The 26,352-nt window shown below is 51.9% G+C and overlaps 1 protein-coding gene across 1 annotated transcript; it reads right to left on the bottom strand.

Annotated features, from left to right (window-relative positions):
- Nucleotides 1–1,064: 1,064 nt before the first annotated feature.
- Nucleotides 1,065–26,275, bottom strand: JPH2 (junctophilin 2). The gene is made up of 6 exons (XM_042883644.1): nt 25,670–26,275; nt 18,912–19,695; nt 9,765–9,883; nt 5,742–6,523; nt 4,463–4,560; nt 1,065–3,585 (listed from the first exon to the last, which is right to left on the bottom strand). Exons 1-5 carry the CDS (start codon nt 26,046–26,048, stop codon nt 4,480–4,482), a joined length of 2,145 nt encoding a protein of 714 aa, XP_042739578.1. The 5' UTR covers nt 26,049–26,275; the 3' UTR covers nt 1,065–3,585; nt 4,463–4,479.
- Between the last annotated feature and the right edge of the window lie 77 nt (nt 26,276–26,352).

Consider the following 26,352-nt stretch of genomic DNA (forward strand, 5'->3'; position numbering starts at 1 on the left):
AGACTTACTAGGAGTTTTCACACCAGCAGGGCAGATTGCTGACAGACATTGGCATCCATCCATTTATGGGCTTATGGGGCTGATGCTGCACAGGGTCCTGGAGCCCTCCTGTGACTGCCTCCTCTCTGTGCACTCAGCCACAGTGCAACATTGCTCCTTTCCCCCATTTGTGTCCTGACAAGATCCACAAGCCTTTAAATCAGTGGAGGGGAACTGAGGGCGGCAGGTTAGCAAGAAAGAATTACCCGTCTCCAAGTACAGGCGCAGGGGGAGCAGGCAGCAATGCACGGTCTGGAAGACATTTGGCAGCAGCCCCGGGGGATGGAAGGCAGCACAGCGACCTGTAGAGGGCATAGCAATGGAGCCCTGACTGCTGCATGGACACAGCCCAGGTGGCTTGGTGCTGACACATGGCTCCTAGAGCATCCTTGCGTTTGGGACGAGGCTTTAATGGCAGCACAACAGCACTGTCTGCAAATGGTTTCCTGCACAGTTCAAGAGAAGAAATGTGAGCTGAATGGCTGGGGAGGTTTGGGGGAGGAAAAGACAGATGGGGCTGCCCTCCTCTTGGACCACAATGAGACCTTGTACCAGACTGTGGCATTTTATTTGTGGGAAAAACAGGGAAGAAAGCACCTTTAGTGCTGCAGTGTCCCATTTCAGTATTTTCTGAAGCCAGGACCTGGAAGAAACACCGTACAGAAGGGAGACCCCACAGCAGCACACAGACTCTGCAAACCAGGTTCCCGTTGGTGATGTTTTCTCCCCTTGCTGGTAGTCCTGGGGGGCCTCAGCACCACCAGCACTGTGTGCTTGCTGCAAAGGCCAGGGCAGCCCTGCGTTCCCAGAGAGCCCAGATCCTGCGGTCACCAACAGAGCGAGGCATCCCAGGCTGGAGCCTGGCTCACCTCCTCCTCCACGTCTGGGCTCTGACGGATCAGCCTTCCCCGCTGAGCTGAGCCATCCTCTAGAGAAAACACAGCCAACAGGTTATTTACAAGATGAGGTCTGAATCAGCATGTGCCTGTCATCCAGTGCAAGGCACTCACAAAGATAAACATCGATACAGTGAGCAGATAACTGTTTATTATTGCACATAATCCAGCAGAACAACCGACAGAAAACTCTGGACAGCAGTACACGGATTGTAGTACACAGCTTGCAAAATCTGTGATGAAGGTATTTTTGTGTGAGGAGTGAAACATATCTGCATCTTCGTAAGACCTGAAAAGCATAACACAATATCCTATTTGGTTTTGAAAGCACGCAAATTGAGGTAAATCTGTTATTTTGCATCTAAGAAAACGAAATCCCTAAGGGGCTACATATCTATGTGTATATCTATATCCATATCAGTGCAATACGGATATATCTGTACGTCACATAAAGCAAATCTACCTACTGTTCTCAGAATGTTAATAGGAGGAAAGCACATTACCGTGTGCACATCACATGCATAAAAAATTGGGGAGGGAGAGAGGGGGTAATCTTAACACTGTTGAAAAAGGACCCTTTGTGCTTAGTGATAAATAAAAGCCCCTCAGGTCTCTCAACGGAAATTGTCTTTGTAGCTAATAAAAGCAGCTGACGTATTGAGAGGATGAACAGGGAGAAAATGCCAAAGGCAGAAGAGCCTGGGGTTTGCAATACATTTATATTTCAGAAAAGAAAAAGAAAGAAAGAAAGAAGCAAATTGCTACTAAACTATGCTCTGTGGAAGTGTTGATGGTGCTGCACAGCTTTCTCAGGACTGGTACAGCCACATAGCTTTTAGGAAGGGATCACATTCACTTCTCCCACAGTGAACACCATATACTTGCTACTGTGGCAACGTTCCTGAGCTGAATAAGGTTAAAAAATAAACTTGGTTCACAAAGAAAAGTACTGAATTATTCTCACTCTCTTATATCATAATTAGAGTACATAAATTAGGCGGGTTTTGCCCTGTGTCTCCAGTCAGTGTAAACTCCTGCCTGTCTGCCATTTGCCTCTGAAATCCTTTCAGAGTGACCTTTGGAGCAGACTGGCCATCTGTTTTTTTCCCTCAACCCTCATTTCCACGTTCTTCCCAGTCCCTCAGGTTTTCCCACCCAGTCCTGTGCTGTGAGACTTCAGAATACACAGAGGTGCACAACCGACTATAAATAACATTTCTGATTAACTTAAAAATAGATACAAAATACATATTGCTCTTAAAAGAAGGAAGAAACATGTCCAAGCACTCAGCCTCACACCAAACTGTAACTTCATCTGTGCCGACTTTCTAAGCTCGCACTGCTAAGGATCAGAGCAGATCACAGTGGCAACATCTCCTTCCAAAGGTCACTCTCTATCGCAGCTTTGGGAAGAACTGGTGCAAACTGTCTGGGCCTCAAAGCCTGGCACGCAAGAACAACTGCTCTATTGCCCCTCTGTGCTCTACTATTGCTGAAAGGCTGGCTGCTGCGTAGTTTTGAGCCCAATACCCAAACACACTGGAGTCACTCGGATCTCTGCACCTTTCTCCTTTCAGGAATAACTTCACCTCTCCCATGACAGCCAACCTGCACGCTCTGCTAGGAAAGGCTGCCTGCTCTATTCCGGTCAAAAAAGCAGCACTGGAGCCCCCTCACAGCTCAGCGCTACGAGGAACCTGTGGTTATACAGGGGTATTGTTCAGTAAGTACCTCCTTTTAATTGTAACTCGCACCAGTTTCATAGGGGAACAAAAAAAAAAAAAAGGGTAAAGGGGCAAATTCTGCACGTTGATTTCCTTTCCCGTTACAGTGGGAAGTCACCCGCTGCAAGACGCTTTCACACAGAGCATTGCTGGTGGCAGGAGAGAGCTCGGATGGTGCCCAGTCCAGAAACGAGCACCGTCTGCACCCGCAGCACCTCTGGGCACACCGGCAGCCTCGCCCCAGCCAGCCCCTCACACCCCACCCCGCAGCCCCAACCGCGGCTCATCGGCAGGCATGGGCAGGTCACACTTCACCAAGCCCAATGTCAACATGCTCCCCCCTCAGTCCTCCACACATGGAAAACGCCTCCAGATAATGGGGAAAGGAAAGGCTTTCTGCTTGTCCCTTTGGATGACACACAAGCATGGAGGCAGACGCTGTCCAGCCCCAGCCGTGGCACGGCTCTCAGGTGTCATTTTGGTTGTTGCACATTGTTGCATTTTCAGGCCATGGATGATATTCTCTGGGAAATCTCCGACATCAAGTCAACCAAGAGAATTACAAAACACATCACAGTGTGTGGATGAGACCTTCTCACTCATTTTCCTACAGCTAAAGATAAATTCCTCATCCCTGGCACGACAGGGCAGTTGATGGCTTTGGTGAGAATAATTTAAGGCAACTGCTACTTTATACAAAGAAGAGAAGGAGGTTAAGTTGTAGAAATGCTGACTTTTTCTTGGTAGATTGCAGAGGCCAGCCACAGCCTGGGAGCAGGGAGACTGAACGGAGGATCTTCAGGTACTTTTACTTAAGGTTCATGTTTGCAGTGCAACCTTGGGATCTCAAGTCCTCCTCATAGGTGTTTCCAGGTGACTGAGATTTAATCCCCACCAAGGTCCATGGTCTCAGTGAGCAGCAATGCCTGTCCCAGACACAGATGAATGGGAGAGTTAAGGGGGAGCAAAACATGCAATCAACACAGAACCATTGCTGTTTGCATAGCTTTCATCTCTGCAGGCTGAGTGGCAGTTAGCACCAATGAAAGCAGTGCCCTGCAGTTTCAGCCCTGAAGACAAAAGCCTACACTGAAGTGTGGGAGGAGCACCTTGCATTTTGTTCCTGTGAGGCCCAAGGGTCAGGCTCAGCCCTGATAGATTGATTTAGGAATAGTTAAGCCCAAGGTGACAAAAATCTTGTGCAAACTTACAATACATTCCTGCGTCTAGAAACCCCACAGCCACAAGAAACCTCACAAGATTTTACTGCCGCAAAATTCAAATGCAAGCCCACATCCTAACTCAGGTGGAAGACTTGAGCAAGCTCCAGCTTAACTTTAGTCAGATACACGCTGCAGCTCACACTGATCTTTAGTGATTCAAGTACGTAACAACAGTGCTGGTACTGGTACTGGTGCAAATAGATCTGAAAACTCCAGTTTCACATTTTCTTTGTGCTTCTGCCTCTTGCTGGGCTGAGTGCATTCTCACACTGGAATTCTCATTCTTTGAACCACATCCTTCCAACAGGGAAGGCAAAACTACACTGCAGGACTGCATTCAATAAAAATAGCTCAATTTTGAGGAAATCAATAAATACCCACTGAAATTACTGCACAGATCACTTTTGGAATAAACAAGAGATAACTGAGAATCTCAACACCTATAGAATAAGTGCTCATATATTTCTATCACCAGTGCACTTGTCAATGAACAGCTTGTGTTGGCAGTAAAGTTCGTCAACTATAAAATGTCCACAGCGAGGTCTACAAATTGAGGACAAAATCTCACCGACTTTCTTACCTTGTCTGAGGGGGACCTCATGTCAAAAAATGTACAAATAGGATGGCTAGACCAATGTTCAGTAAGATGACCATGCAGATCACAATTGTGTTAGGTCCCTGAAAGAAAAAGTAATGACGGAGTATTATACAGCATAGTTTTAAGTGAGGAGACCTGATAGAGCTGCCTTGATTCTGCTGCTCAAATATATGAAAATCACCCATTCCCAATGAACATGCATCTGGCCTGAATTTCAAACTAATTGAATATCTACCACTGCCTACCTATCACTACTCTACTCCTATTTCTCCCCTGCAAATGTCTTAAGGGAGACCCTGGCCATGTGCAGAGAAAAAGCTAAGCCCATTTCAACTTATTCCTCTGAACTCCTTTCTCCTTACAAACACATAATCTGTGTTTGTAAAGCTGCCACTTTCAGGATGAACAAATCCATCTGTGTGCTCTTATCTCAGACTAAAATATTTCCAAGCGGTGCTTTTTCTAAAGTCACAATGGAATTGTCTGTGTCAAAAGGACTGTGAGAAGAAGCAGGCTAACAAAATGCAAGGCATTACAGCTGCATTTGCTCACAGCAAAATGAATATCAGGGAATACTCTTTAAATCCAAGAAATCAGTGATTTGATAACATGGATCAGCTCGTGAGGTGCACCTATGGAGTGGAAGTAATGGATAAAATAACACATCCTTCATGTTCCTCCAAACTTTCCAAATTCATGCAAAAGGGTGGGAAATCAGGAAGAATGTAGGGAAAAAAAAAAATCACAAAATGTCTGTTTCCCTCAAATTTTGAAATTCCAGGCTTACTTCACTGGACCAACCATGGAAGCCCTCATGGCCGGGGACATGGAAAGGACAGGAGGAAATGACCTTCTGCGCCCCCACAGATCTCAAGGGGCCCTCTGGACTGAGCAGTGTGGGAAAAGTTTCCAAAGGTATTTGTGAGGTCGCCCAGGCCCAGGGCTGACCCCCAGCATTTTGGTCTGCATGAAGCTGGTCCCAAATCATGTTTAGAGCCCATACTGAGACAAATCCGGCAGGTGAAAACGGAGAGTCTCCTCCAAAAGGCTGTGGGGGCCCAAAAAGAGCCCCTAGATGCCTGTCTGTGCCGACTGCAGCCCTGAGACTCCAGGCCCTTTGGGGAGAGAATCAACAGGGGAAAAACAAGGCTGAAAAAAAAGCAGTTCCTACAACGGAAAAGGAACAAAGCTGCTGCTGCAAAGCTGTCCCAAGAGCCGCCCCTCCACGTCCCGCTGGTCCCAATGCACCACCACACCTCACCTCGTCACCCTCCTCCGCATCCTGCGCTGCTGCCACCACCGCCACCGGGGCTGGGCTCCGCTTGGCCCCCGCCTTGTGCTCCGTCCGGCCCGGCGCCCGGCCCTCAGTCTTTCTGTCGGCAGCGGGCTCGCTCCTGCTCACTGCCTTGCGCTCAGGGCTGGGCCGCCGCCTGGGCTGCTTGAGCTCCTTGGGCTGCGGCTGCTCCGCCTTGGCCTCCGCCTGGGGCGCGTGCCTCTCTGCGGGCTCCTGCGTCTGCACCGGGGTGCCCCCGCGCCTCCGAGGCTCTCCCTGGGGCTCCGGGGATGGCGGCTCACGCTCAGAGAGAGGCTCCTCCTCATAGTCCGCAGCGGGGGAGACCGGGGGTGTCCTGACGGCGTAGCTGTGGTAGCCCTTGTAGTGCTCAACGTCGGGCTCGTGCGCCATGCGCTGCAGCGGCCTGATCTCCATCTGCTCCGCAGGCCGTGCTGCTGCTCCACGTGAGGCCGGACGGCCTTCGCCATCGGAGGCCCCGCTGCCGCCCGGCCCGGCCCAGCTGCCAGGCCGCGGGGCTCCGTCCTGCTGTGCTTTGGCCCGCTTGGCCTCCGGAGGGGTGGCGGCAGGACTCGGAGCCGGGCTGCGGCGGCGGGGAGCCTCGTCCTGCTCGTGCAGCTGGGGGCTCTCAGGGGGAGTTGGGGGTGGCGGGGCACCCTTGGGCTGAGGGGGTGTCGCTTCCTCCATGTTGACGGCGTGCTCTGCGTTCTCCATGATCTCCTGCAGCAGCCTCCGCTTCTGATACTCGGGGCCTGCAGAGAGAGGGGCGGTGGGAGAGGGCTGGGGGAGGCAGCAGGGCCTGGCTCCCTGCTCCACGTGCCAGCACCCCATCAGAGAACAAAGCACACCAGCCCAAACCCAGGGCTCGCAGCACCTTGCTGTCACCTTCCCCTGAGAAACAACCCTGGCTGTCTCAGGACGTGTTTTTTTAGCTTCAAACTCACCCTGTGCTTCTCCCCTTTGGGGCTAGAACAAGCTCCCCAGAGAACGGAATGAGGCTGCATTTTCCACTGCCTGCCCCAAAGCAGAGCCTGTTTCCAGAAGGGATTTCCTTCAGATGCAAATCCCTGCCTCGCACTGCCCTGCAGGGAGGAGCAAGCCCGGAGCTCCACATGAAACTCAGAAGAAGTAAAAATCTGCACCCCAGCTTTCTGTGGTTTGGAGTGACACAGAAGGATTATCCTGAGCCTAAAGGGATCAAGCTCTCATCCAAGCTTTTTCTTTTTATTTTTTCATTTTTTTCCTGGCTGGAAAACTCTTCACTGTGGCTTCTTTGGTGTCTAACAGAGTGGAAACAAACAATTACATGGGGAGGCGCCCTGCCTCCTCAAGAAAGGGAGGTATCCCCAGGTGATCCATCTTCTGTTGTGTTATATGGGAAAAACATGTTTCTTATGCACAGATTGGGGCTGGCAGTGAGGGCCAGCCCTCCTCTCTGCACTGACACAGACACCAGCAAAATCAGCTGGCACCATCACACAAGGTGACTCGGGGCTTCGGGTTTCATTCTGGCCACATCTCCAATGCTGACTTGTCAGCTCTTAGCAACGTTGCTGTCACTTCAGTTATCATTAAATCTTTACTTCTTGTTAACCCTGGGCCAGGTCTGCAAAGCAAATCACTGAGGAATTCATGCACAGCCTGACACTGAGGGCAGTCCTTCATTCTGTGGTGCTAGCAGAGCAAAATCTACCAGGGAATGACCAGAAAAGCCTGAAAAACAACAGTGCTCTGCATAATGGGACCTTGCAGGGGCCCTTGCATGTCCCTGCAGTGCCTGTAGCAAAGAGAACATGAGCGTGCTCCTTATAGGCATCGTGGGGTTGCAAATCAGCAAGTCCAAAAGAAAGCACCTGCTTTTGGAAATGGTGTTGGTCTCATTCTGCTGAATCCTAGTAATTTTGAGAAGTGCAGACATACAGGGCTTGGCACGCGCTCTTGAACAGCACAGACCGTGGAGCCACACTGTCCCCAGCTGCTTCATGGTTCCTCCCCTCCTCTCCTCCACCCCAAGGACTAACGCAGACTTGACCCTACTCTGGAAATTGGAGATTGGTGCTTCATTCCCTCTAATAAATCATGGGTGTGATTTGCACGCTGCTAACTCCTGCCCACTCAGGGCCATGTCTCTGCTCCGAGGGGGTGGTAGGGAGAGAGGGCACTGATTTTAGCTGCTCTGTCTTGCCTACACGCTCCTGTCAATCAGCAGGCAACCCATTCAGGGCCATTTATTTCTGGCTGCAAATGGATTGTTTGGAAGCCTTTTCAACAGTTGTTCAGACTCCTCAAAATAGGCTGCCTGCAGCTCTGGGCTCCTTGCTATCTCTTGGTGCTCTCTTCTCCTAAATAACACCAAAACTCCCAGCTGCCTGGAGGGGACGGCACAGCCCAATCCTCCTCCCTTCCCCAGCATCCGCCTCACTTCCTTCACCTCCCAGAACATTTTAGCAAGAACTTTGGCTTTCCTCACTCCCCTCCAGGTCTTTAGGGTTAACATCCTAAAGGAAACCCAGAGCTAAATACTTATTAAAGATGTGCGTTTTTGGAGTTCCGCATTTTTGTTCTTGGAAGGTGCAGCCTTCCCCTCCTTGTTATATTCTGATCACTTAGTGAATGTAGAGATTGAAAAGAATTGTAGAAGAAAAACACACACCAGCCTCACGCATGGCCAGGAGACCCATTGTGCAGAGACCATTTCATTTGTCTCATTCAGTCGCTACAGGTGGAAGAAGTGCTCCAGCTAGATGTCAAAAACCTTCCAGCAGGAATTTCAGTTTCTGTTACTTCTGCGCTATAAATACCCCAGTGTGCAAAGGGTGGATGTGGAGCTGTGAGTGGCAGCTGAGAGGCTTATGCCAGGATCAAGTGATGTTTAGCTATTGTTAAATGAAGTGTCACATGCTGGCTCATGCCTGTGCCCAGCCACTGTGGTGGTTCCCAGCCCAAAGGCAGCTCTGAGGCCCTGCAGTGCAGCAGGAGGAAGGGGAACCACTCCACTGCTCTGTCTCCCTAGCCAGTAGGTGCAGGACTAGTTGGACACGCAGGGAATTTCAGCAAATATGTCAATGTGTCTGTCTGGCTGAGCACCAGGTGTGTGCTGTTCCTGCTGCCTGTCCTGAGCTGAGGTACTGCCACAGCGTGGAGGCACTGCAATCAGAGCAGCAGGTTCTGCTGAGTAGCAGGCAGCGTTTGGCTTCTATCCCCAGTTTTGATGCTGTGACAGATGCTGGACATTTGATCCAGGTAACAAAATCACATCATAAGGAAGATAGGTTATGAAATACAGGCGTTTGGATCTGTTTTTTTTGCTCTGCTATTACCTCCCTTCCCAAACTTCCCAAACACAGGTCTATCTAGTCTATTCTAGGGAAAGGTAACGGCACTGACAGTGCTGCTTCTAACACTACACTTCCTATCTACTAATCTCCAGTGCTTGCTTTTAGAGAAGGAACCTCTCCAGTGTTTTCTCAGCCATGTAATAAACGGTGATGCGAACAAATATATAGGAGATTAAGGAAATAATATTTTGCATTATCAACTTTCGTACAGGATATTACAGCTCCTAATTAGCTGAACCTGACTGCACCCTTGGTGCAGTTTGTGTCCTCACAGGATATGAGCTATGAGTCAATGTGCAAAGCTGTTCCAAGAAAAAGCCGCTGCAGCTCAAGGAGTGCATTCACAGGAGTGCTGCAGACGGCTCCCAGCTCTCTGCTGGCCCTGGAAGACACTGGGAGGGCCTCATAATGGGGGGAAAGAGGCAGGGAGCTTGGAGGGCTGCAGAATTCCTCTAGGCTATAGTAACACCTTGTAACAGGTAAAACAGCAGTGTAAGATCAGCAAATCTCCCATGTGCAGGGGGCTGGCTGAACTTGGGCAAAGGTGGATCCGATTTAGATAGAAAGGCAGCTTTCTGAGTTATAAAGTGGGAGAAGCATTGGAACGGATTCCCCAAGGAAACTGTGAAATCCTTTAGAAGAAGCCTCGTCTTACCTGGCTGGTAGAAGTCTGGGGAAAGTTCCCTGGCCATCATCCTGGCTATGCCCGACTCGTTGTTAGCTGCCTGAGCTGCCTGCTCAGAGCCTTCAGCCTTGGCTTTGGCATGAGTAGTCCTGCAGAGAGAAGAGGGGACAAGAGTGAGTGCTATCTGAGCTGACATCAGTGCAGAATTCCAGCAAGGGGCACGAAGTGTTTAAGGCTGAGGTGTGACCAGCAAATGGAGCAGATATATTTGCAAACATGAGCATGTTTACATGTTGCAGGGAGGCAGCAGATGGTGCAAAATGGACTTGCTGCCATGCTGCAATTCATGAAGATGCCCACTCTGAGGAATGTCTGAAGTATCTTTGCAGACTTCACAGGAGCACAGAGGGACAGCAAGGTGATGGCTGGGCACCACTGCATTGTCACCACCCCTGAGTGAGCTGCTGCACCTCACCAGCAGCAGCATGCCTCTTGTCAGTACTGCTGACACATTTCACCCCAAATTACACTACTGGAGCTCTTCAGCAACAAACTCTGGCTTGTCCAAGGGAATTCTCTGCTTGCAGCAGTCCAGGGGCTGCTCACAGCAGGCACAAATGCTTGGAAAGGCAGAGCCTTTGCTTCCCTCACAGCCTCACTTTGTGAGCTCTCTCTGGCCTCCTGCTTGCTCTCTAGGGCCATCACAGCTATTCTGCCCGCCGGCTGTTGTATTCCTCACATACCTCACACTCAAGGGCCTATGATCTTTATGCTAAAAGTAGGGCAAGCTTTGCAGCCCAGCTGCTCACAGTCTGGGAGAGAACTAACTTCAAACAGTAGGATCACACCTTAAAAACTAGGGAGGGTGAAGCACCATATGCTCAGTTGCTCTGCTCCACCTGTGGCTCATGGAGGCTTTCCCCATGCCTTAATGCTTCCCAGGGCTCCCTCTGTCTCCCGTGCTGCATGCAGCAGAGTATGCACTGGCAGCACCAGTGCAAAACCACTTATTTTTGAGCAGATGTGCAGTTAGCAGCCCTTCAACACCACTTTATTACAAGTTTAATGAGGTCATACAATGTCTGTCGAGCTATTTAAATGATACCCAGACTTTTCAAACTCAGGTTGGAATTTCATTGGTCCTTTCCCATTAAACTCAGATGCAGCATGCAGACAAAACTAACTTTACTCTGAAAACTTGACAGCTGCAATGAAAAGGTGATAGAAATGCTGTTCTGATACCCCTGATGAGTAGAAGATTATATATACGTGCATACGCACACAAGTTATTTTGGATAGCTGTAGGGAAAGAATTAAAGGCAGGGCACTAATCCCAACTGATACAGGCACCGGTGTGACTTGACAGGGAGCCGAAAATGCTGCTCAGTGCCCTGAGATAGAGCAGAGGATGTGGAGCTGCTGTGCCCGGGACGGCGTCTCTCTGGGACGTCATCCCACTGCTGCAGACGTGGCTCACCCCTGCCTGCACCCACACCTTATCTCCTGCTTTCTCTGCAGGCTGAGCTGCCTGGGATTGCTGTCATTCTTGGTCTTTTTATCCAAAATTCTTAAACCCAAAGAGGCTATGTGATGAGGGAGAAGATGGCAGTTTTAAGCCACTGCTCACAAGCAGGGGGTCTGAAGCAGCTCGGAACAGTGGAATCACCTCCTTTTTTGGTAGCATGTAATTAGTGTGATTAATTCCACTGAGGTCTGGCAGGGGCTGAGGGGGTGGCTCTATGTTCTCCATGCCCAGGGATCAGAGTGGGCTCAGCAAATCCCAGGAAGCACAAGCCTGCATGATACCAGCCCACAGACAAGCTCGCCAAACAGGGAGATCAGCTCTTCACCCCAAAGGATGTGTTCCAGCCCCTGCCTTCGTCCTGTTGCTCTGGGATGGGATTCACCACACAAGGATAAAACCTTCCTTTTCAGCCACTTGGTGAGCAGAGGCTCTCCTGGCCACTTTTCAGACCCTGCAGGAAATGGGCAGCACCTGGAAGCAGAGGGTTCCTAGAGATAACTTCCAAAGAAGTAGCCTGGCAGTGGACTGGATGCAGAGTCTTCTCCCTCTGCTAGTAGAAGCAGAGCTGCACTTGTGCTGACGTGGAACCGAAGGGATGCAGATGGATCCTGGCATGCCTGGTGACAACGCATGGTGCTAGAGGTGACAGCACAGCTCCGCAGTACAGAGCTCTGTTGGAGCACTGTGACAATGCACAGCTTGTAGGGAATGGCCCAGCCATAACAATAACATCAAGTCTCAGAGAGTATTTCTGAATGCATTATTTATCCTGGCAGTGTCGGGGAGGGGAGGTCAATGCAGAATAAAACGTGGCCACAGTGGCAGAGCAGCAGACAAATAGCAGGCACCCAGGGAGAGCCCAGGGCACAACCAGCAGCAGCATTCATAAGCCCGTCTTCGAAGCAGTGCTGGCAAATAAGCTGTGAGCATGTACCCAACCGGGGGCCAAGAACACAAAGAGGAGCCCTCAGAAACCAGTGCTGGTGTTCCCCAACCCAAGAAAGGATGCACGGGGTGGGGACAAGCGCTCCCTATTCCCAACCAGAGCAATCTCAGGGATTGCAGTGACTGCTGCAGGGCGCTGGGAGCAGGGAGTTAAATGCTTCACTTCTCCCCTGGCACGGCTCTAATGCTCTAATGGTTTTTGTATTAGTGTGCAGACAGAGCTCCACTCCCATCCTCCCTGGCCCTGTCCCAGCAGCACTGCCTGCTTCATTCCTGACTGCTGCTGAAATCCCCTGCGGACACACGAGCCGCAGCTGAGTGCTGTGCTAACAGGTGAGGCCCAGAGCCGTGCCAGCAGGGCCGTCTCTTCAGACAGTTTATGTGGTTTTGCACATCCACATTGGCTTAGCCTGTAAATGAAGCTGGAATTAGCAGAGAATGCTGCAAATACCAGGAGGGCTGGGGTACCTGCAGGTGCGGCAATGACCTTGCGGCCAGGAGGAGGGGGAGACCTGAGCCCTATGCCCCAGCTGCTGTACATCCATGTACTCAGAGAAACACAAACCTATCCAGCACTGTCCTTCCCTCTCCAAGGACTCCTTGTCCCATCAGTACAGCAAATTGCCCTGTGCTGGATTCAGGTCCTGCGGGGACAAGTGTGCAAATTAGGCTAAATGCCATGCTGTCAGCACGGCCGTACAGAGCATAGGGAAGTTCAGCACGCTTCCATGGTCATGCTGGTGGCATTTTGTCCTTCTGAAGAACCTTCAGATAACAGTTTGTCTTGGCAGGGATGCCAGCAGCACTCAAGAGATAGAGGGAAAGCCGCAGAAGTGCTTTTGCTGATGGCAGTGTGGTCCCTTCCATGCTTCTGTGTTCACATTGCGAGGGAAGAGGACAAACAAAGCACAGCAGGACAGATGCTTTCTGGCTTCTTCATTTTCCACACCACCTTTGGCACTGAGGCCATCCTTTTCTTCCTGCTTACCCCCATTCCATCTCCTTTGTGTCTCTATCTCTGCCTCCACACACACACAGATGCCAACACACTTCTGTTACTCACTATCCCCACTTGCCTGTATCCAGCCCATGGGACTGGAACCCCCTTTTTGTTTCATCTCTTGTGCTACATTCCGTGTCCCAGTGTCACCCATCTGTGGACCCACCCAGGGGCATCCTGCTCCAGCAGCCAGGCATACATTTTGTTGTCCTATTGCTCTTCTTATTCTATCACTTGTGTGCACATACCTACTCAGTTTAGACTCTGACACTCCCAGACTGTGCTGGTTTATATCATGGTCTCTGTGCCTGCAGGGTGTGATCTGTGCATAAAGCAACACGAACTGCCTCTTATGGGAAACATCTACATCACTGTAAAGGAAATCCCCAAAGAGGAACCACCCTGGCCTGCAGAACAATCCTGACAGCCAGCTCATGAGGTACCCTGGAATTCTTACTGGCTGCACCAGCACTTATACTGAAGTAGTGGCACTGTGAACTTTGCTTTGTGAACTTTTTGAACCTCTCCTCACCGCTTCCTGCATAAGGAGCACAAACAGTCCATTCTGTCTGGAGAGAAGCATCCTTCACTGTGCTTTGCTTCAGGAGCACCTGGCAGAGCTTGCTGCAACCTAACGATTTCAGCAAGCATTAGCCTTTATGATTACATGGTAAATTTTTAAAATACCGAAATGTTATCCTTAGCTCTAAATAGCTCAAAGCTACTTGCACCTTTCACCAAGGGATACTTCCCCTCAGAACAGTTAAAGTGACAATAATCTCACAGCAGACAGACATGCAGCTGTCTGCAAGACGACGACCTACAGACCCTGGTCCTGCAGCAAGAGCACCTGCAGGGATGTCTGGGGGGGGAAAAAGCAGATTTGCTGCTGCTGACCAACCCCGCAGATGTTTAGGGCCATTCTGCCTGGGCAGAGCAGGGCATGGATCGGGTCAGGAGGTGGGCATTCTCTCTGTGGCACTACTGGCTTCTTCAATTGGAAGTCTGAACAACTTCTAATTCAAGTTCTCTTTTCAGGTTTTAGTAATCTAAATCCAGAGAGTGAGAAAACACAGGCTACGTTTTGGTGTTTCTTTTTCCCAGTCAAGAAAGGAATAACAGGAATTTTGTATTTATTTATTTATTTATTTTTTGTAAGGAAATGAAAGCAGGCGTATTTCTTAAAATATTGTATTTGGTCAGAAGTCCAGTGATTCATCAGTCTAAGGCAGGAGCATTTTTCTACCAGCCTCTTTGTCTCTCAAGTTGATATTCACAGATCTGAACCCAGAGGAACAAAGAGACGAGGCTGTGAGCTAGGATAGCTCCTGCACGCCTGCACCAGAGCTGTGGGGCACATGAGGGGATGGGGACATCTCCGCAGGTCCCAAAGGAGCAAAGCTACAAAAACTGGAACCCAGACAACTGAAGGGCTCTCGCTGGGCACCAGCTTAAGCTAACCAAATGCGCCACGAGGAGAGAGGGATTCTGTATCCCAGGCTCTGTATTTGAATCAGACATTTTACTCCTATATTTTTTATTGTTCAATATCAGTCTCTATCACGTACCACAGAAGTGACGATAAACCTTGAGCAAAGCCTGGCTGCAGCCAACCATTTTCAAGCCCAGCTCCCAACCTTTTAGAGGGGACTCAGCATGAAGCTGCCATTTTCCAGCCATTTTCCAGATTGAAGTCTCACTTCATTTTTCCCTCTGAGTGTTTGCAAGCTGTTGAGATAAGGATTTCCCACTGGGTCAGACATGAATCCCACTGGCTAGGCCATACCCACTGATGTCCAACCCTACTCTCTCATGAGATCCCAGTAAGTCCCAAAGGCCCTGGAAAACCCAAGAAAGCACTCCGCCACCAACAGCTGCGTTCTCCTTAGAGCTGTTGGAAGTGCATGGCCTCTGTTACCTTACCAGAGCATGAACGAGCCTCAGAAAATCCATGTGAGGTGGAGGGGAGCAAGACAAAGCCATACACACCCTGCGCTGAAGTCAAAGCATATTTCAGCCCAATAGCCAGTCCTGGCCAAAAATGTGTCTGTCAGAGCTCATGGCTGCAGCCAGGCTGGCTGGAGGGGAGGCCGCTGCAGGGAGGGATGAAGGAAGGGTGAAGGTGCAGCAATTTGGAATGCTCTGCTGCTCTCCCACACAAGCAGTGCCCAGCAGAGCACCTCACGGTGCAACATGCGGCTGAGCTGGGGCTGCTGCTGGCCATGGCTCCCAGCTGTCGCGCCCGGCAGCGCTGATAAACCTCTGCTATGCACTCCCTTATTTAGTCAGGACGCTGTGCTGACTGCAGCGATTCCCGGACGTCATTTGCACCTTCCACGAGCCCGAGTGCTGAGGCTTGGGAAGGCTGGGAGCAGTGGGACGGCTGGCAGGGCAGCTTTGGGAAGAGATACGGAGCCATGGATGTGAGTTGAGGGCTTATATATCCAAGTGGCAGGATTGCAGGGCAGCTGTACATTCAAAAAATTTTCAGAATGTGATAATTCCTAGTTATATCCTCCAGTCACAGAACATCCAGCTGCTCAGACTTCAGGGCCAGCATTTATAGATAACAGGCGAAGCACACCAGCATCCTTTGTCCCTTATACCTCACTTTCCCATTGGCCCTACAACTTCCGACAGACATATTTTAGTGCTGTTAGCAGGACACGTACCCGTCAAAGTAGCTAGAGCCTGGCCAGGCCCACGCCATGCAGGACACATGGCAAAGTCCCTTTGTTGAATTTAGTCCAAGTCAGTGGGAAGCACAATGGCATGCAGCGGAGATCACACCAGGCACTGCTACGCTGGGACAGAGACACTGATTTTGTCCCTCAGAAGCCCCACCAAGAAGGAAATACGTGCTCCTGTGAGCTGTGCAGCTACTGAGTGCACAGCTTCAGAAATCAAACTTCAAAATGCAGCCAGCCCTGCCCCTCCTCTTGCATTCTATTCTACCCTATCCCATTCCATTACAGCCATCAAATCAATGCCATTTCCATCCTCAGCTCCTCACACAGGTGGAAAGCAGATGGTTCAGAGGGACCCAGGCAGGGTAAGACAGCACTGGAGTGGGCAGGAGCCACCCAGAGTGCTCGAGCCCAGTAGGCACTGGGACCAGAGCTGCCTGCAGCCCTCCCGCTGCACTCACACACCAGCACAGCTCGTTCCCTGGCTCTGCTCAGGACAAGTACTGCCTGCCTGTGCATCCCAGCGTGGCCACGTGCCTGAGATTCCTACGGCACAACCAACAGAGGCAGCCTCAGCACTTGGGCTTGTTTTCCTCTGAATTTCTAAGTCTTAAAGAGCCTTTTATGGTGTAAAAGAGTGAATTCTCCTCTACATTCCCCAGCAGCTGGATTGCATGTTAGCTCAGCTCCGTGAGGGGCTCCCTCAAGTGCCAGAAGCAAATGGAACCCAAATACCACACACAATGACAGGGGCACATGGAGGCAGCCAGGTATGGTACAGCCCAGCTGCTCAGTCCCAGCAATTAGTTCCTAGCAGTAATTGCATGGAGACATCGTGTCCCCCCCAAACAGCAATTCATGTGGCTTCAGAGACATTTCTCATGTAAGGCACATGGTGCCCTGCAAGGAGTAATATAAATACTCAATCTAGGAAACTCCACTTTGTAGTTATGGGCTGGGGAGACATTAACAATAGCACAGCCCTTTATAAGCTGCAATAATTTATTTTCACAGCCTGCATGCAAATATTCTCTGCTGTGGGTGTAGAAACTGAGGCAAAGTTCAAAGCCAAAAGAAAGTTGGTGACAGAGCTGGGATTTCTTCCTAGGACCTTTCTAGGCAAAATTATTTATATTTATACTTGATCCCAGGGCTGAGTGGAACAGGAGGGAGAAGGAGCACAGCATGAGGCAGCTGTTTACAAGACAGCAGTAGAGCCAGAGCAGCACACCCCAGGAGTGAAGGCGGATAGAAAGGGTGAGCTGCAGCCCGCAGCCAGGAGAAGACAAGTGTTGGCTTTGAGGTGGGTTGAAGACCACTGGGACTGCAAGGGAAAGCAGCCCTGCACAGCACTGCGCTTCCATGAGCCCTAAGAAGGGAGGACGTCCCAGCAGTGCAGTGCAGTGCAGTGCAACCTCTGATTTCCTCCAGCTCTGAGGTTTCCTTAATAGGAAATTATCTCCCAGCCATGCCGGGAGGGATGCGGTCCCCTGCGAGGGCAGCAGCTGCATTCCAGCCCCTGATGGAAAGTGCTGCACAGCCGCTTTTGATCCAATGTGTAAATAGTGTATAATAAAAAGAGGCTTATATAAACTGACTGCCTTCTCACGGAGCGGCTTTTGCAGCTCCAGCCTCCTTATTTCAGGGTACAAGTGCTGCTGCCATGCTCTGCTGCTGGGCACGGTGGGGTCAGCGTTGGTGGAGCCTCCCCAGCAGGACAGGGTCTGTGACACTGCTGTCCCTGCATGACTTCTAAAATCTGGATGGTTTCTCTCTGCTGGTTGTTCAGGCAACAGGGCTTGGAGAAAAAACAATCATATTCCCTGCAAAACTTTGGAGCCAGGAACACAGAGGCGTCTCCGGGCTGTGAAGGCGGGCAGAGACAGGGTTTGAAAATAAAGAGCCTTCCCCAGGGCAATTATTTCCTATGACTGCGTGGTAATAAAGCAAATTTGATAACTAAACCCTAAAAAGGCACAAAGCAGCACAGCACTGCAGCAACAGTCATCTCCCCACAGCCACAGTGTGCCCCCCAGAATCATGGTGGCAGAGAAGGAGGGGGTCACCATCTGTGTGCCATGAGCCCCAGGGGTCCTTGTCACTGGGCAATGACAATCCCAACCACAGAGACACAGTGCCACTGATTAGACACACGCAGGGATGGGGCACACAAACAGGACTTTCCCCTGCCACCCCCAGAGCTGCTCTGTCTCATCCTGGCATGGACACAAGGGGCTATCAGCACTTTCCTCTGCAGCTAGTTGTTAACACAGCTAATCCTGAGCACTGCCCACCTGTCTGGTCTCAAAGCATCTCTGCTGGTGCAGTGAAAACTGAGGGGTGGCCATGAACTGTAGCACACACCATGCATGCTGCTCCTGCCCATCGGACCTGCCCTGGCTCCACAGCCCCAGTTCAGAGACCAAGAGGCTGAAATGCCACGCCAGCTTGGAGGCAGTCTGGAACTGCCCATCCTGCCATACCATGGGCTCCAGGGCAGAGCCACACTTTGCTGCAGTGTTCCTTTGGGACGCTTGCTGCTTATGAGCCTCTTGGGGTTACCACATTCAGCAACCCCATTAACATCACCATGGCCACTCTGGTAGCTTGGTGAGGCACCAGACGATCCCGTCTCACCAGATTCCCACCATTTCACCACGTACCCCCATCTCACCAGCTCCTTGTCCCCACCAGTCCCCACTGGTCATCAGCTCCCCCAGCCAAGGGGAGTAGGGGACAGGACTGGGAAGGGTGAGAAAAAGGAAAGAGTTTGGTTGGAGCCTGATTTCACTGTGTGGGTGTTTGCTACAAGGACTCTTCAGAGGCTGAAAAAGGGGATGGAGACAGCAGAAAGCTAGAAGCTCTTCCCCATCCCAGCAGGTCCTGAACACCCATCACTGGGCTGCCATAAGGGCAGTAAAACAAACAGAAATTGCAGAGAGCCACGACTGACCCCATTGCTACGGTCCAGAGGGACACATGGGACAGTGACCACCACCCCCAGGACTCCACGCACCCACCTGGATGCCGCGATCTCTGACTTCTGCCGGGCGATGGCTGCTGCCCTCTGGGCCCCCTCCACACTCCGATCCACCTTCTGCCGGATCTTGGCGCTCTTCAGAGGTATGACACGTTTCTTCATGCCTTTGACGAGGACGTTGTGGCGGTATTTGCCCTCCTCCTTCTTGCCGTCGGGCAGCGTGGTGCAGCCGTAGCCGTGCCGCAGGTTGTCCAGCCACTCACCCTCATACTTCAGCCCGCTGGAGCGCTCGCTGACTCCATAACCCGAGCGCTTGTCGTTCTTCCACTCGCCCATGTAGGTCTCGGTGGTGGTGGCATCGATGTCGGACTCAAAGGGGGGATACTCCTCTCCCTCTGCCCCCTCGCCCAGGCTGGCGGTGGAGGTGGCATCACTGGCGGCCGAGCTGATCCCGCTCTCGCTCTTGAGGAAGCTGACGCGGCTCTTCTGGCTGGCCAACGACGACTTGGACTCGGACTTCTTCAGCTTCCCCAGCAAGGAGCCCCTGCGGAACAGCCCCCCCTTCTTCACCTTGCCGGCCTCGGCGTCGGCATAGAGGCTGAGGGCGAAGCCGCCGCGGGTGATGGTGGGCGAGGCAGGCAGGCTCTCGGGGTGGGCGGCGGGGGAGTCCTGCTGCGGCAGCGTGCCGTTGCTGTGCTCGCTGCGCAGGGAGGACAGGGAGGTGCGCAGCGGGGAGCGCACCACCGAAGCCATGCCGTAGGGCACGCTCTGCCGCACGCCGTAGCCGTGCCGCATGCCATTGGTGAACTGGCCCTGGTAGGTTCCTGTGGGAGAGAAGAGGCAGATGGTGAAGCAGCCACACGAGGGCAAAGCACCGCGGTTTGGTGGCTGCCGTGGGACAGGAGCGCTCGCTCTGCCCTCCTTGAGTCCAGTATCCAGCAGCATTCGCCGACCTGTAAAAGCAGCCACAAGGGAGCAGGGATAGAAGACACGAGGTGGTGCTGGCAGGGGACAGAACTCCCTCAGCATCTGCTTTGCCCCGGTACAGCTTGCCTGTGATCCTGTGACCAGACTCACACAAACAGCAAAGCAGGGAGTACCGTATCTCCATGAAGGGCTCCTCCAGCTCTGCTCTCCTCTCTGGACCCAGCTCAGGAGAGCACATGTCACACAGTGAGGAACATAGAGGAGATTGTGATTGCCTCAGCTGGGGCTACACCTCAGGTTTGGGACTCTACTGAGACCTAGCAGGACCGGAACACCTCAGGGGAATGGGAGAAGTACAGTTCTCTGCCAACCTGGTCTTTTCCCTCTCTGCATCTTTGCAGGCCCCAGAATGGTAAACTGGAGATAGCAGCTCTGATTTTCTCACCAGGATGCCAAGAGACTTAAATTAGCAGAACAGCTCTTGGGAAGAGCAGGAGAACCAGCACCAACACAGCCACCCTGCCAAGCACGCTGTGAGCCCCATGGCACCATTCAGGACAGGACATGAGAAGCCTCCCCAGCCTTAAGCCCTCCCAGCCCCATTGCTCTCCTCACTCCGTAGATACAGTTGCCTCAGAAACCAGCAAAACCACCCAAAACAAAAGCAGTATTCAGCTCTGCTCTCAACCATCAGCCGGCATCTGGAAGGGGCCATCTGGCCCCAAAACACTGTGGGTGAAGGGCTCTGGGGAGGGCACAAACACCCTTGGAAAAGGCCCCCCCTGCTCTTTGCCCTCCCAGGCCTGGTTCCATGCATGGGCAGGGGACACGTTCACTGTTTGTATCCAAAAAGTCTGCTTTTCATTAAGCAGCAACAGAGAGCTGCCAGGAGGCACCACCATTTGGGGAGCGAGGCCTTTCTGCCAGCTCAGAAGGAGGGGTGACTTGGCTTGCAGGCATTCATTCCCACATTCAGATGCTGTTACTGAGACCAGGGATGACCCTGGTCCCCAGGGAGCAATTGCAGCTCCTTCTTTGGTGATGGTGGGAGTGCATATTTTACGCTCTCCCAGGCCACTTCTGCAGCATAATCTCTACTCCGAAGCTTCAGGTTTCGTTGAAATCCTCTCTGGACCCGCCTGTGGGGTGTTAACTTACAGTTTCGGGGGCCAGGAAAGGCAAGCAGTGCCTAGGCAGGCAGCAGCTGCTGCCCCCGGCTGCCACCCTCGCTCCCTGCCTGAGGTATGGAGGATTTCTGGCTGCTGCAGCACTGCATCTCCCCACATACCAAAGTGAGGGCTCACACACTGCAAAGCACCTGCACCAGCCACAGAAGCAGCCTTTCAGAGCAAGGCGCCTTTGCCAAGAGAATCTGTGGGTGCCCCATCCCTGGAGGTGCTCAAGGCCACGTTCAGTGGAGCCACGGGCAACCTGATCTGGTGGGTGGCAACCAGCCTACAGCAGGGGGTTGGAAATAGTTGGACTCTAAGGTCCCTTCCAACCCCACATTTTGCTCTGTAAAATGGTAATGAATCTTCCTAACACGGAGGTGCCACGTGCTGCCCTGCTCTTGTCCCCATGAGGAGCCCCTGAACTCAGCACCCCATCCCTGCCTGCATGGCAGCGAGAGGGGCTGACACTCGATAGTGTTGACACTGGAGACCTCCTTGGAGGACAGGCCAACCTTGCACATAGCAGGCTGCATCTGATATCGCTGCTGAATTAACCACCTGGAAGAGGAATTCTAGAGAAGTCTCATGGGCTTAGGAGGCTCAGCCCTCCAACAATCCCAGCTCCATCCTTTCTCCTGAGCAGCACCTCCTGGCTGGGTGGGAGCTGGAGCTCACTGGCACGTCCATGTTGCACTGTGATTTATGGTGGCTGACTGAGGCTTCGTGCCTGGGCACAGCCATCAGCCTGGAGCACAGCCAGGAGGTCTGGGAGCAGCTCGATGTGCTGGGACAGGTCACAGCCTCCTCGTGTGGGTACTGTGGCCAATGGGGACATGGTTGGGATGGGCATGGGGAGGTACTGGGCACCACCATCCCTCCCTATGCCCATACCAATGACATCTGAGCCCAGACTCACAGTCAATGGAGCGTCAGCAACATGAAGTTGGCAGCACAGAGGAAAAGCACTGCCCTGGAGAGTTCATATTCCTGGGTTCCCCCCTCCACTGTTGCCATTAAACCACAAGCAGCCTTGGTCAATACATTTCATGTTTTCCTGACTCAGTTTCCCTCTGTGGGAAGAAACACCCTCTTTTCCCACCAGCAGCACAGACATGGGGCTACTGCAGCAGAGGAAACATCATCACCAGGATTCCTTTATAGCATAAAGCATCCTGAGGGCAGACTGCTTTGAAATCACAAAAGGACTATCAAAGTGGTATGGCCACAGCATACCATGGCACAGGGGGACATGCAGGCACCACAATGCTGCTTACAAGGAGTTGAGATTCTGTAAAATAATAAATAAAAAAAGAGCAGCGAATGGGAATAGAAACTGTTTCAGGTATAAATGGAACAGAGCTGTAATTCTCTGCTGCAGGGACCTGCTCAATCAGTTCAGTGTGCGCTGGCTCTGGAGAGGGGAGCAGGCAGTGGGCTGCTGTGGGATGCCCGTGGGGTAGGGATGCAATAACTGCATGTGTGAAAGAAAGCAGAACAGGGACAGCACTCCAATTATGCCTTGTTGCCTGAATTTTCTCTTGCTGCAATGATAAAATGCTGCTTCCTCTGCAACGCCCAGGTATAAGGAGCACTGCCTTTGTCTGAGTGAAGCAGAGAGCAGCCGTGCCTGCATTCACAGGGTTGGAAGGACTGAGCTGCGGCACTGACAGGGACTTCACCCCAAGCACACCCATTCCTTATGGATGCCTAGAACACATTGCAGCAGGATTGGTCCAGCTGAAAGCTTCAGCCTTTGCTGCCATCAGCACTGCATCTCGCCTGCCCAGCCTGCCTGAGGTGCTGGGATAACCAGCAGTGAATGTAAGTAACACACACAGGCAGGTAAATAATGCAGACAGCTCCAATGGTGTCGCTGCCTTCCAATCATGTGCTGTTACCCAGGTACAGTGATGACAGACGTGTTAGACGTGGTGCAAAAGGCCAGGAGCATCGTGGGGCCACGTGCAAGACAGAGCAGCAAAAACTGAGTGCTTCCCTTGGGTGCCAGCATCAGCAGGGGAAGGGCTCTGACACTGCTACCTCATGGTTTTGGTTGGAAAGGAAAAGTAGAGAGAAACGGAGAGGAATGGAAAGACACAGCATTAACTCGTGGGTCACACCGAGCTCTGTAGCAAAGTATTCAAATGAATACTGAAAGCTGAATTATTTTGCAACAGAAGCAGTCAACAGGAATCAGGGTGCTGGACCTGGAAACAGGGACTTGAGTCCCCGCTCCCTTTCTGATGCCCCATGACCTTTGACGAGCTACTTTATCAGCCCTGGCCACACGGAGGGAATGCAGCGTTGTGTTCGCAGACCTGCAGTGAAGAGGTGCTGCTGCCATGGGGCACGTGGGCCATATGCGAATAGATACACATTGAAACAGTTATTTGTACAGCAAAGCAGAGCTCTGAGCAGGACTCCCCTATATTAGCAGTAAGACTCTGCATTAGCAGCGACGCTACTTCCTGCAGCAAGTTTTGACAGAGTTGAGCAGTCAGAGCCAAAGCACATACCCCGAAATGAGGGCTTCCTTACAGGGGGAATAAAACTTCAAGGCAGAAATCAAACAGCCAAGTGTTTGCTCATAACTTGTGTTACAAAACCATAGAACCACAGAATCGTTAAGGTTGGAAAGATCACTAAGTCTTAGTTGGACCACTAAGTCCAACCATCAGCCCATCAAAATGATGAGTTCCTTCGTGCTCTGCCTTGCACAGCCCAATTCACTGCCAGCTTATCTGTCCTGCCCTGTCCCTGCAAAGGACTCCAAGCTCTTTTCTGCTAACAGAAGCAAGCACACACATGCTTTGAGCTGGGACACTCAAGGAAATGTCCCATAGAGATCCTCTGTCTGACCACACACACTAGCAGCTCTGAACCACATGGCTGACTTCAATCAGAATTACAGAAGAAGAGCCCTTGAAGTCATCAGCCTCCCACAGGTGTTTGGTAGAGAAGAAGAAAGCAGCCTGGCCAGCTCTGAGCTCAGTTACATCGGGAGCTTGTTTCTTACCAAAAATCAATATGGGATTTCAATAAGCTTTGCTCCAGATTTGGGCTTAATGCAGCCATCAGCCTCAGGCAGCCACAGGATACAAATCACAAACAAGCCTGTAAGTGCACTTTAAAGCATAAAGTTCATAATTTTATAAATGTATATATTTGAGGTTTACATGCAATCTAAAGCACCAGCATCAGCTGCACCGCCCTGCAGCCCTCACGCAGCTGTGAAGCTCCCAAGGAGCTGCCAAGCTCTGCACGTGCACAAGCACTCCCAGGGCCCTGCTGTCCTTCCATGGCTGCACCTAGGGCTCACAAAGCTCAGCTGCAGGGCTGGCAGTTACCAGAGGTGTCCAGATGTTGGCCATGGCAATCTCAGCTCAGACATGAGTGACTCCCATCAGCAGCATGGCCTCAGCTGGGCCATGCAGATAGCTGCTATGTGCATAGGTGAGGAGACCGCACAGGAGCAGCTCTTGCAGGTCATGGAGTCATAGAATGCCCTGTGCTGGAAGTGACTCCAACCCCTAGTCACATCCATCCCCCTCCATGTAGCAGATTTGCTGGCTGGCAACAACAGGTTGGCTTCACCTGCAGCCTCGTGTTCACCTTTCTTCTGCCCCAAGCTTTCAGAACAAGACCTAATTCAGACTCCTACAGAAAGCTTGAATTCCATTCAAACTCCTCTGGCACCTCTTTACATTGCCCTCCGTGACATGAACTCAAAATTCAGCAGCTCTGCACCCCCGGGGAAGGATGTGTTTCAAGTGAGCAGTGAGGGATCTGTGATACTTCGAGATCTTCGTGCAGTTGCTGAGACAGGATGTTCCATGCTGCTTACAGCTACCTGACGGCTGTACCACACCATAGTGACTGGTGCTAACAGTAACCCGCAGCAATCTGCACCACCACGGCCATGCCCTCAATTGGTCTCTTTTCCTAAGGGCTATAAATCCAATGCTCTTCATTCTGAAGACCTGCACCATTACTGTTATTTTTCTTTACAAAGTAGCTCCATCGTACGTCCTGGATAAATATAGATGTAATTCTGATACATATTTTGCAGCGTATTTCTTCCAAATCACCCTCTCTATTTAGCTATCCTAAATACGGCAGCGTGGAACGCTATAGTACTGAAGAGCTACAGAATTACTTGCACAGAGATTCTTGTGATGTTTCTAACCCCAAAATTACTACTAAAGCAAAATCACAATTAGACTGAGCCCATACAGAGCACAGCACACATCCGCACCATGGGAGAATGAGAGTTCCAAAGGAACCAAAAGGGTTTATTTTAGGGAGAGACATGCAGCTAAGTATTTTAAATGGCTTTGATAACCACGTTTCAGCAAAACAGATGTCCAGGCATCCAGCCGGAGGCGTGTGAGGAGCACTTAATACATAGGCAAAGTGCACTACGATGCTGGAGGTGGCTTCTATCCAATGCACAAACATTCCCAGCTCACCACCCAATGAGGAGGGGACAGGCCGGCCGCAGGCGCGAACCTGTGGAGCTGGGGCCGGGGTTCAGCTGTGAACAGCAACGATCAGTCAGTGGGAAAAGGAGCCAAAGGCCATGCAATGCAAGGTCTGCTGCTGGGATGCCAGAGGCAGCCGATGCCCGGCCCTCACCCATGGGGACAGCAGAGCTCACCCCATAGCCACAGCCGCCCGCTCACCCCACACAGCCCCTCACCTCCATCTGCGTACGTCTCAGTGCCGTAGCCATCCTGCAGGCCGTTGTTCCAGGTACCCTCATACTTGGCTCCACTGTTCATGCTTTGCCGCGCGCCGTACCGTCCCTTAAAGCCGTGGGTCCACTCACCCCTGTACACCCACCGTCCTTTGGTCTCGATCCCCAGGCCGTGCCGCTTGCCCTGGGACCAGTAGCCCTCGTAGGTGTTGCCGCTGGGCCATGTGTAGATGCCCACCACCTCAAAGCCATAGTTCCAGGAGCCCGAGTACTCGCCCTGGCCCTTGGGGCCGGTGCAGATGCCGTGCCCATGGGCTTTGCCCCCTTCCCATCCGCCACAGTAGGCACCTCCATCATCGAAATCGAACCTGCCCCCGCTCATGGTTCCCCCGCTCCCAGGCTGCTCCTTCAGCCGGGCAGCAGCAGCAGGTGGGGGCACGGCTGCCCCATGGCAGAAGGCTCTGGGTGCTCCTCACCCGCCCGAGGGGACTGCGATGGGAGGAAGGAGAAACTGGAAGGAGGGGAGAGGAGAAGGGAGGGCAAGGGGTAGTGGAGGGCCCCGGGGAGCCGAGCGTGGCCAGAGGAAGGGGAGGGATGGGGGGGGGGGGGTCCCAAGACAGCCCCCGCCCCGCTGCTCTCCTCCCCGCCTGCAGAGAGGTCAGCACTGCCCTAACAAGGCCATCGGA

This window comes from Lagopus leucura, unplaced genomic scaffold (genome assembly GCF_019238085.1).
Source record: "Lagopus leucura isolate 7727_CA_CO unplaced genomic scaffold, USGS_WTPT01 Super-Scaffold_100039, whole genome shotgun sequence".
Taxonomy (NCBI): Eukaryota; Metazoa; Chordata; class Aves; order Galliformes; family Phasianidae; genus Lagopus; species Lagopus leucura.

Excerpts from the sequence above, each read along its gene's own strand:
- JPH2 (XM_042883644.1), bottom strand. The coding sequence starts at position 26,048 with ATGAGCGGGGGCAGGTTCGATTTCGATGATGGAGGTGCCTACTGTGGC. Across the intron at positions 9,884-18,911 it reads TCAGAGATCGCGGCATCCAG|GACTACTCATGCCAAAGCCA; the intron begins GTGGGTGCGTGG and ends TTCTCTCTGCAG. Across the intron at positions 4,561-5,741 it reads ATGCGGAGGAGGGTGACGAG|GGACCTAACACAATTGTGAT; the intron begins GTGAGGTGTGGT and ends TTTTTCTTTCAG.